General features: G+C 31.7%; 1 protein-coding gene across 3 annotated transcripts in view; it reads right to left on the bottom strand.

Moving 5' to 3' along the window:
• Positions 1-12,171, bottom strand: part of LOC145967589 (zinc finger protein rotund) — a 149,398-nt gene that overhangs the window by 57,358 nt on the left and 79,869 nt on the right. For 2 of the 3 annotated variants that reach the window (XM_083092619.1, XM_083092620.1), the window contains 2 exons: positions 11,594-11,662; positions 11,462-11,513 (listed from right to left, as the gene is read on the bottom strand). In XM_083092619.1, the coding sequence (XP_082948745.1) occupies positions 11,462-11,513; positions 11,594-11,662 (121 nt within the window). The remainder of the gene's footprint in view (positions 1-11,461; positions 11,514-11,593; positions 11,663-12,171) is intronic. The other variant, XM_083092621.1, reaches the window with a different exon arrangement.

Below are 12,171 nucleotides of genomic sequence, written 5' to 3'. Positions count from 1 at the left end.
TTCAGCATAAGATGAATAATATGACAGATTGTGTAAGTTGTTCTTTATCTTTAATATTGTCAAGTTTATACGCGATAATATTAAAAATATCGATCATATTTTTAGAAATCAATATTTTTAAAGATTAATGATTCTTAAGAAAATAAATTAAATAAATAAATGAATTTATTAATTTTATTTATTTAAATAAATTTATTAATTTTATTTATTTAAATAAATTTATTAATTTATAAATTAATAAATTTATTTATTTATTTATAAATTTATTAATTTTATTTATTTAAATAAATTTATTTAAACATAAAATTGTCTTAACTAAATAGATTTAGATGCAAATAATACTAATTACTCAATCTTAAATATTGTAACAATAATTATAATTACTGTGAGAAAAGAAAAGATCATAAAAAAAGAGTTAAATAATTGAAAAAAATGCTTTTTGAATACTGAATATTACGAAGAGAAATTATAAAAATCGACCGGTCCTCTTTCCATCATGCTTGCCCGGCTTGCGGGAAGCGCGGTTAATAATAATCGTGGGAGCGCGGCAATTATATCCATTGTAACACATTTAATTGTTTATCAGCCACGTCATACTTCGTATGACGCAGAAATTCAACAAGCCTCGACAAATCGGCGTGCTGACAGTCTAGTAAAGAGTAAAAGTGGAATAAAAATCTTTGATGTGATAATATACAGCACGGGGCTATATCGCGAAAGTGAATTCGTTGGTTAAATTTTTAATCTAAATTCTTTGAGATAAAATTTACGGCCACTAATAAGCATACATGAAAAAATGTAATTAATACATTTTATATATGTATAGCTACATCTATCGAGTTGCATTTGTTTCCATTTAGAGAGAATAAGCTAAATTTTTTAAATAAAATTTTATAAAATAATTAATTTTTTATCGGAATTTTAATCCAAGTTTTTTCATATCATACATTTTTAAATAATAATACAGTATGTTGAATATTAATATCTGCTCACCGTTTTTTTTTTATTTCTCAAAATTTGAAACTGAAGATTATATTCAAGAAATCTTTTTAATGATTCTGTACAATGCAAATTTAAGTGGCTTAAATCCACGTGTTATTATCGCACGTGTCATTATCACATTCGGGTCTCGCCGCAACAATCGTAAGTGCATCCACGTCGTGTCGTGGCCTGCACTTGTCTCGGCCAGTCCTTCATGTATATTCATCGATCGCTCGCGCGATCGATCCTGACGTCATACTTAGAGTCGATAGGATCAAGGATCCTGCCTCCGCTCTCTGCATCAATATTGCACCGCCAAGTGTATGCATCTACTCGTTCCTTTAATTCTCTTTCACGTCTCTTCTCGCGTGATTTTGACTATCGTGAGTTGGCATGTATGTCAAATTTTAGGGTCACGATATTTGTATTGGATATTTGTAAAATAAAAAAAAGATATGCGCACCAAGTCGAATTGTTTGTGGGTGTATAACTCATATGTTCATCATTTTATGTACGTGTAGATATATACCTGCCAATTATATTTATATTTACACCGAAAAAATTGTATTCTTGAAATGTATACTTTATAAGTCCTCTTAATAAATATTCTTAATAAATAAGAATATATTCTTAATGAATAAGAATATATACTTAATTTGCGACTTCTACGCCGCAACTCGATTTTCGTGTGCGCGACATGTTTCTTCATTTGCCGCTACGCGGCGACACCACTCTTAATTTTTCTCGTATTCAATATTTATCATGAAATGTATATAGGACTTGTATTAACGTAAGATCTAAAGTATATTTTTTTTCCCTTAGCAGTGGTGCGAAAGAGAGGACGCTGCTCACACACAGGTTCTTTGTGTGCATGTGAGCCGCATCCTCTTTCTGACATCACTGTTTATCAGTTTAATTTCAAGCTGAATTTAAAATAATTTATTTAATAATCTGGATTCCTTGTTGGGATTCAGAATATTAAACAGATTATTTGAAATTAAGCGGAAAAAAACTTTTAGACCAATAATTAAATTTATTTGACTTCAACAAAATTTATTAAATCCAAAGAAATATTTTTCTCTGTGTATTAAGAATATCTCTTTAGAAGATTTTCCTCTTAACTTAAGAGGATCCTCTTGGCGTCTATTTTAGTGGTATATATTCTAAAGATAAGTGGCATATTTTTAAGTTAAGAATACAATTTTTTCGGTGTATATTTACATATATCTATGTACATATTTGGACTTATTTGTGGTATTACGCAGCTTTATATAGGTGGACACTAATGTTGAGGTCGGTAGTAAATTATGCAAATAACTCTGCTGGAAATGTCAGTGGTTGCGAACGACGGTCAATCCATCGACTTGTAACCGGGGACTGATCATCCAACGAGCGAGCCGCGAACGGAATAGAGACACACAGAGAAAGGGAAAAGCGAGGTGGAAGAACGGCAAAAAGAACCGACGAATAAAATTATAAGATGAAGGAAGAGAGATGTGAGATGCGCGTTGAATGTAACTAATATAAAGTGGAGTAATGGACGGATGCAAGTGGAAAATGCGCGCGCACTCTATAATCACGAACGATACGTATTCCGATAAGACAAATTCGCATCTTCATTCTTAAGTATATTATCTACTTTGTATTACATGTACGTTCATTTATTTTGTGTAAATATAAATCATCAATCTCGAATAAACGCGCGTATTATAATATTTTACATTGACGTATAATATTTTACAATGACGCTGCAAATTTATAGCAAATGATTTTATAATACACGATAAAGAAATATATCTCGGTAATTTCAGATTACTATCAATAGAGTCTATCATCAACTTAGATATGGATAGTATCGGGAAAAAAATTGGTAATTTTAAACAAGTCTTTAGAGAGAATTTTACAAGAGCAATTCTCTTGTAATCCTCTTGTAGAGCACTTCTCTTGTAATAGAATAACAAGTTTGACAAATGATGGAAGAGATCCTTTCTCATTTAAATAGATATAGTTATTCTACAACCTGGTTAACTGTATCCGGGATTATTGAATCTTTTGTTTGCATAGTGCGGTTTATTTCTGCTTCTTTGTAAACCTCAATCGTGCTATGAGATATCATCGATAGCACGTAGAGCGGAACGATAATAATACGTTTGATATACAAATGTATTTGATTCAATGTGTACATACACGCTTTAATCCTTTCGTGCCCAACAGGAAATATATGTTCCACTTACGACTTTTCTTCGGAAGTTCACCGCCCCTTCCACTTCGCTTCTCTTTCGCACCGCGAAAAAAATCGTCAAGAAAAGAACTTTAAATTGATGAGAGAAAAAAGATTGGCATTAGAATTACACCGATAGTATATGAAATTATGTTTTTTTTTAATAACACATTAAAAGTTGTAAATTAATTATTATTTTTTTTTCTTCTCTCTTAGATAAGTTATATGCTGATAACGTGAAGACTCTTTGTATTTTATCTATATTAAATTTAATTGATTTTACTTTAATTTTATTTATTACTGCTATGTTTTATGATCGGAAAAGAATCACTTAAAAAAATCATCAGATAATTAATATAAATAATCGCATCGCGCACGCGAATAAAAATGTTAAAATATAATAAATATGATATTGTATCATATACATGTACACTTAACACATCTCGACGTGCACAAAATTATTGCATAGCAATACATCAACGTTCACTCGCGCGATGCAAACAAATCAATGTACATTTTTGTCGATGAGTCGTCGCGCGTAGACGGAGCCATTATTTTGACTTAAAAGATTCGGAGACGGAGCGACGGCCAAAATAGAAGTTGGATGCAGTTCTGAAGAGCAGCGAGGTCACCGCGATACTTCATAAGTCCGCCCGCCAGCATTAAACTTCCATTGTGATACGTATATTTGTATATGTCAAACCGGTCTGAAGAACGATTCTTAAAGTCTTCGGGAGCAGATCGATCGAAACTTGTACGAAGCGCGTACGTATGTGGACGTTATTTTCGAATAATTTCATCACACATACGATAAACCGGTTGAAAAAAAAGCAACAGAATGCAACTTCTTTCTCATCAGACGCAATTCCTAAAACCAGTCCTATTATATGCGTCATCTAGCAGACACGACAATTCTAAAGTTCGATTTGTAATTGTTTGTTTTTGAGTTTCGTTTGCAGAATAAATGAGGTATATGTTACCGTCACTTAGAGCGATCAATCACGATTGCTTCTCATAATAATAGCTGATCAAAAAATTTAGAATCTTTTAGATCCAATCAATGATATTTACAACTCTCGTAATTTCACTTCTTTACATCAAGATTCCTTTTCGAGTGTATTTTTATTCACTCGATAAATTTTAAAAATTATAAGCTATAAAATTTACAAACTTTAAAAAAATATTCAGCATTAGTAACTCAAGAAGGAAATATGTTTTTATAGCCGATTCCTAATTTGCATTCTATGAACAAATGGAAGGATGCTTACGTAATGCATTTTCGTACAATGTAGTTGTTGTTATCTAGGATAACACATATACTGGATGTCCCATTTTATTTTTGTCAGTCAAATATCTCGATATTACTTAGAGTTAGAAAAAAATGTTTCAAACAAAAGTTGTATGGCTTGAAGGGGGCCATAAGATGGTGTCATTGATTTGACCTTGAAAAGTCGTTTGAAGGTCACGTGAAGGTCAACTTCAATTTTTTTAATAGAACCCCCTATTTTTTATTACTTACTTTTGTAGCTTATCTCGAGAGCTTTCCAAAACACTATAATAAAGTATTTCTTCATTGAGTACTTTTCGAGTTATGAGGCTTGAAATAATTTCTTAATTTTATATAAACCGTAAAATATCTTGTAAAATATTCATTTTTCGATTATCTTACCTTAATACTTTTATTTAATTAACTTTTATTCAATTAACAATTACATATTTTTTTTAACAACTATGTTATTTCTTTACACCAATTGATTCCTCTCATTATTTTGTACATAAAAGTATTAAGATAAGATAATCGAAAAATGAATATTTTACTAGATATTTTATGGTTTATGTAAAATTGAGATATTATTTTAAGCCTCATAACTCGAAAGTACTCAATGAAGAAATACTTTATTATAGTGTTTTGGAAAGCTCTCGAAATAAGCTACAAGAATAAGTAATAAAAAATAAGGGATTCCATTTAAAAAATTGAAGGCGACCTTCACGTGATCTTCAAACGACTTTCCAAGGTCAAACCAATGACACCATCTTATGGCCCCCTTCAAGCTATATAACTTTTGTCTGAAACATTTTTTTCTAACTCTAAGTAATATCGAGATATTTGACTGACAAAAATAAAATGGGACACCCTGTATATGCACATCGTATTAAGTATCTGTCGCTTTTTTTTCTCCATATTACGTAGACACGGTGATTTCATTGACGTCGAACATACAGTTCTAAACGGCCGGATAATAAAAAATAAATCAGCAACGGAAATTATTGACGAGCTTGACGATATTGATTAGTCGATGCGAAAGGACACAGGACGTTTTCGATGGCGAAGGTTAAAAGCGCGAGATGAATTACGCGTGACGTTAATAATAATAACGGGGTAACTGATGAGTGGCTGGATTAATTTTCGGTTGATGTAAAATCCATTTGCTAATCGCGTGCCATCCACAATATACGACGAGCCATCGTTATTTCAATAGACTTCCATTCCTCGACGTCGAATTCGTGCGTTTATTTTAATTTACAGCGACCTTTCCTCCACCATCGTAAACTTTATTTATCGTCGCGTGTGTATATTATCCTCTACGTGACATTCTTTATTGACATTAAAGGAGCGTTGTTAGTTTATCTGTTTATAAATATTGAATGAATCAATTTGACATTACAATCGCGAGCATTACACAATACCCGATAACATTACAATCTATACGAACCACGTAGTAAGATCGTTTTAGCGAGGGCGTTTCCATGAAAGCGCAAATCAACTCATTCCTGATCGATGGTACGTTACAACGTCGCGTATATAAAATCGCAGTACGACGCCGTAAAATGTGCGAACATGAAGGGAGACTTTACTCATGATAAAATCTCCGGGAAACCGCACACGCGGGGAAGAAAAACGAGAGTGAAAAAACCATAAAAACACCTGAAGCACTTGATCGTGGAAACTAGACGATCGCTAGACGGCGACTACGGTATTCTGCATGAAAGTCGCGTTGCCATTGGTTTTCGAAAAAGACACGGAACATCTCAAGCATGAGGGACAGTAAACACGTTAGCTTGCATTTTTAATGTGATTTTAAGTACGATTTTTTTAGTGAAAATGTCAAGTCAGGATAAGTCACGTTAAGTCACTTTGAATTTATAATTCATTGAAAATGGAAGACTTTTAGAAATCTTTAGAGATGGGGATAAGAGAATATTTATTTAATCTGAATTTCCCCCGAAGAATAATTCGTTTTTTATCGATTCCATAATAAACTGTATAATTAAATCAATTGATATTTTCAAAAATATTGTATAAAGAGAGAAAGATTATTGAATTTAAAATTATTGAATGAGTTATTTACGAGATCATCGACATCATCTAAGACCTAATGTAGAACGTCGGACAAAGGGCTTTGCGAAGCGAAAGTTGTCTGGCAGCCACCGGAAGGACCCATTCTGATTGGACAGTAAACTTTTTGCTCCTGACAAAAACATAAAATATGACAACTAGATGAGATGACCATTTCCTAGGAATTCGTTCCGTTACGTAGATTTACCCTTTTCCTCTCGTCTTTCCGCGCCCCCGCGCCTCCCGTTCGTTTCTTTCTTCTGCTCTCCGTGCACGGACACGGAAGACTCCAACTTTTAATTGACCTCGGACTCTTCGACACGTTGTAATCCATGTCGAGAGCACGTTGTAACCGAGTTCCAGCCGCGTTCCAACACGTTCCACGTCCTGCATTTGCACAACGTGCTTTGATTCCGTACCGGGAATAAATGGGACTAATTGAATCTCCCCGCTTATTCGTAAAATATCACAATTTTTAGAGCTTCTTCAATATCTCGCTATGTACATAGAACGTTTCAAAATTATTCTTCCTTTGGATGGTAACCGCCATTCTTTACGACAATTGTTATAATTTAATTTAAAAGCATAATTATATTTTTCTCTACTATTTTGAATTCTTCTCTTCAACTCCTCTCTCCTTATATAATATTACTTTAATTTAAGAATAATTTTTTCTCTTTTTTTTTCGATGTTACTAAAGCACAATCATAAGTCAAGTTTTTGTGTGATATTAATACATTACTATTATTGTGGAAAGAACTGTATTGCTTTGAGGAAACATGAGAAATGAGATATCACGCTCATCTACATGCACACATTTGACAGAGCATGCAGTCCGATTTCTGTGCATGTCTGTTTACGTGGAATCGTCGGATCGACCTGTTTACGAGCCGATTCTACCCCTTCAAACATAAACGTACTCCGTTTCCTCGTATATTTACTCGTATGAAAAGAAATAAGAGTTTGCGAGGAAAGCAGATGGAGCATTCATTATTAAAAAAGAATAGCTCTCACTCGCGCCATACGTAGAGAAATATTTCATTTATATATTACAATCACAAATATGAAATAGTACGATCCAGGGGAATGCATAGGAAGTCGATAAAATTACAAAAGTGGCACTTCGTTGATAAAAAACTCTATTAATCCGTTAAGAGACGGAAGTTCAAGTCGCTTTTTACGATCCCATTAGGATTAGCGACTAATCCGATGTCTCATTCCCTCAACAGAATCGTCAGATGTAAAATATTTCCCAATAATTACAGAATAATCAAGAAATCTTAGGTGAAAGTGTTGCATTAAAGCATTCTCTTGGATCGTTACGTCGGGCGAGTCGTTTAAAAACGGGAGCGAAGAAAGTGCCGTCTCACAATTTAATCATCCATGCGAGATACTCGACGATTATTAGAGTCATTCACTAAAAGCTTGACATTGTGAGGAATGGAAGAAAAGACGTCTAGATATACGACGACACAGTCTTACTCCTAACTCTTCAATAACAATTAATTTATGTTTTTAAGTTTTACACGCGCGTTTGTGTAACTAAAAGCACTTGAAAGCTACGTTCTAATAATTTATTAGTTTCTCAATTCTTTTTAGATGAAAGAAGTAAATTGAGTTTAAATTGAATTAAATGAAGATTATATATATAAACTTTAATACTGATAACTTTTAATAAACTCAAAAGATTATCAATCAAAAGTTTTCACGCCGTTTTTATCATAAAGATATTTAATATGAAACTTTTTTTTAACGACAAAAAATCGCGAATCTTCAAATAAGATTATCATATAAGGAAAAAAATGCATCATCTGTACGATTCGATTCAAAATACACATATTTGGTGATCGAATAAATATACGCGCACAACATGTTTTCCCATTTGCTTTGGAATCGCGACAGATTTGGAGGTTGCCGACGAGGAATTTCCAAACGAGCGATTCGCATTATTTGACGAGCGAATACGATAATGAGACGAGTGCGTAAAGAGGGGATCTTGAGGCTCGATCGTCCCACACATTCTTCTCCCGACTCCTTCGCGAAGCCCGAAATTTCAACGTCATGCGATCTGTGCATTAACGAATAGTCCAGGATCTTTGCGCAATTGCCGGGCTGGAGGCTAATTTTAGGGCCCGTCTACGACGGGCCGATGGGCACGAAGCGCGAAAGATATTCGGCCAATAAAAGAAAAATTTAGAAGATTTGAGACACGCGATATAATAATGATCGTGAATACGGATAATGAATCGATTATAAATTCAAGATCGCAACAAGAGTTGGAATAAAATAGATTTTATTAATACACAGAAAAAAAATAAGTGTCAAATCAAAACTTATATACTTAAACTAACGCGTTCATTGTTTCATATATACGCAACAATTTATAATCTTCTTAGAAGAATTTAATAATTTTAAATTTCAACAATATTATAGTCTTATTTTAATATTATATTATCATCTCAAGAATACATAATTATTTAATTCTACTTTAAGAAAATTATAATCTTTGATTTAAAAATGTTATTTTCTATCTAACATTGTTTCTTTTCTATTCAAGAAAATTAAATCTTAAATCATAAGAATATATTTTTCTTGATTGAACTATATAAAATGGCTTCATTCAAGTAAGCAATTATTCAAGCAATTATATTTTCCTTTAATTAACGCAATATAATCTCATTTCAAGGTTTCCATGTTAAAACGAAATATATTTTCAAAACAAGAATGTCCTTTTTTTCCATGTATTTAACAAGAATATAGTTATTTGAAAAAACGATAAACAATAATATTAATAAAAATGAAAACTCCTTGTTTATTTCTATTACTTCGCTTTAATATTTCGTAATAAACTGTACATAATAAAGAACGATAAGTGAAAAAGTTTCGTCTAATAAAAATAAAATTGGTATGCTGCTTGAATAGCGTAAAACGGATAATGACGTGTCAGATAGTGTTGAAAAAATAGTGTTGAAATAATATTTGTCACGAAAGCAATGCGGGCCGATATCAAGGGTGGTATTGCAGATAGCAGTACGACAACTTTTTTTTATCTGACAGGTTTGCGTTTCTATACGGCATGAATCACTGACGAAAGTCCGTCGATCCTAACGAGAATGGCAGGGTGGCGGACTTATCTCATAAACGGCTAGGCCAGTCGGCTCGCGTGCCATTGGCAGTGAAAAACATAGATTGAAGCGTGCCTCTCCTTTTATGAACAAAACTACCGATTGCTTAATCCTTTCTAATAAGAAGAAAGAGAAAGAAAGAAACTCGGCTCATCCGGGATTGTTACCAAAATCGCTTAATGTTTCTTGTTACATAAAAAAATGATATTTTATAAATCTTTACAGATAAAATGTCACGTGTGATCTCGATTTTTATATATATTTCTTTATTTTTTCTATATTTTGTTATATATACTAAAATCAATTGCATTATATAAAAGCACTTCTTTTAATATTTTACAAAGGTATAAAAATCAAATTAGATTATATGTGATATTTTTGCCATTTATACGTTTTAAATTTATACGTTTTAATATTAAAAGTTTTTAATTTTTTTACTTCACTCAACTTTTATGCTTCACTCTTCAAAATTATAAATATGCTTACTGCTCAGAAAAGATGTTTAGAAAAAAAGATTTTAAATGCACTGAGAAAAAAATGTTGTTAACTTGACCAAACCATTCAACTAAATTATTATTTTTTTAATTGAAATATTTAACTATTTAAATTAAATAATACATATTAAATATAACATGACATCTATTTAATTTCAATATTTCAATATTTCAATTAAAAAAATAATGATTTAGTTAAACGGTTTGGTCAAGTTAACAACTTTTTTTCTCAGTGTATAAAAAAAGACATGAGTTATCTGTCTATTTATTTTTATACAGACTATAGCTGCATCTTATATTTAAATAAAGGCACACATTAAAATTCAAGTTTTAAGAAAAGAAAAAAAGAATCGATAAGCTAAATTAGAAAACGTCAGCAAAGAAAAATAATGTTCTAAACGTAAAAAAAGAATGTTTACGAGTGCATATTTTACTATTCGGCTAAATGATGATAAATTCACATTCATACGCGTTCTTTTTCTCGGTGCAGTGTCCCCACTCTTTCTCTCCGACTTTTTCTTTCGCTCCTAATCGGCGATCTTACATCACGCATGCAGTCACAACCGGTTCCCGGATCAGCGGTCAGATCTTAGGAAGTGTTTGCATCTGACGTAAAGTCGCGACGCTAACAGATATCAGGACGTCCTCGACGAGGTTTCGATTGAGACTTGGCATGATTTAACTGCTTATAATGATTCCAATTTTTCTAGTAAACAAGTCCTTGATTTCTGTCTCGAGTCACGATGGTGATTAAGGTGTTTCAGACGCTTATTTATTTATTTATTTTTCATCGTGTATTTTTTTGACGAAATATAATTTTTCCTGTAACACTTTTTTTGTTCTTGAATCAAATAACGTTCTTTTTTACTCTTTTTGGATGTTTCCTAGAAATTATTTCAACAATAAAAAAATTTTTATAATTTACAGATTTATTAAAATAAAATCTGTAAAATTAATTAAAAATATAATGTTATATATATATATATATATATATATATATATATATATATATATATATACTTGTATTTATTAAAAGTAAAAAAATATTTTAATAATATAAGAAATGAAAGCTCCATTAATTTTTGCGTTAGATGTCATTTCTACGAAATATCTTTTATAAATATAATATTAATATTATATTGTTTTATTTTTGTGTCGATGATTTATATACGTAGCTTAAACTTTATCTTTATATGTCTAATTTAAAAATAAAACAAAGACGTCAAATCACAGACTAAATATATGCGCGGTAAAAATACGTGAAAAGATGTAGATTAAGATCATACAAGCTCTTAGAACTCACCTTTCTGCAGCTGACCATGGTCCGCGTTCATTTTCGCCTGCAACAGAAAGTGCTGCGCTTCACCAAGTAGAATTAGCACGACGGCGATATATGTAATAGACTACTAAAATATTTCGAAGCGGGTTGTCTCACCTCGTAACCTTGTTTCGCGCCTCGGCTGCCACCCCAATAGTCGCTTTCCTTGTCGTGCGGGGCACATTGCTGCGACATAAAAGAGAGTGTCACTATTAGTTCTCGTGGTACATACATCTTCAATAACTTCAATGTAGCTCAACTTTTTAGTCGTTTAGTTTTAATTGTTAATTTAAAATTTGTATAATAAAAAAAGAGATATCCCTTTCGTGATAGAAGGAGAAATTATACCAACATTTCTTAAATATTTTTATATTGTTTTCAAAATAATTCATTAAATATATAAGGTTATTACAAAAAAAGGTTATTACAAAAAAAAAATTATGCGTTAATTTTGTCCAGGAGTATACAAGTCTTTCAGAATGATACATACACATATATTTGTGTTTCTTAATATCTGTTTGATATGGTAGATTAGATATATCGCAACATTAAACATATATATATAAAAATATATATTCATTTATATAATATATATTAAAATATGTATATTGCCTTCTTTTCTTGAATTTTTAATTTATTTAAAATTTTTTTGTTTAATGTTGCGATATATCTAATCTACCATATCAGAGATATTA

Source organism: Camponotus vicinus, unplaced genomic scaffold (genome assembly GCF_025532165.1).
Source record: "Camponotus vicinus isolate PSW18456_S1 unplaced genomic scaffold, iyCamVici1.0 SCAF_2, whole genome shotgun sequence".
NCBI classification, from domain to species: Eukaryota; Metazoa; Arthropoda; class Insecta; order Hymenoptera; family Formicidae; genus Camponotus; species Camponotus vicinus.
This window is presented reverse-complemented; position numbering and strand designations above follow the sequence as displayed.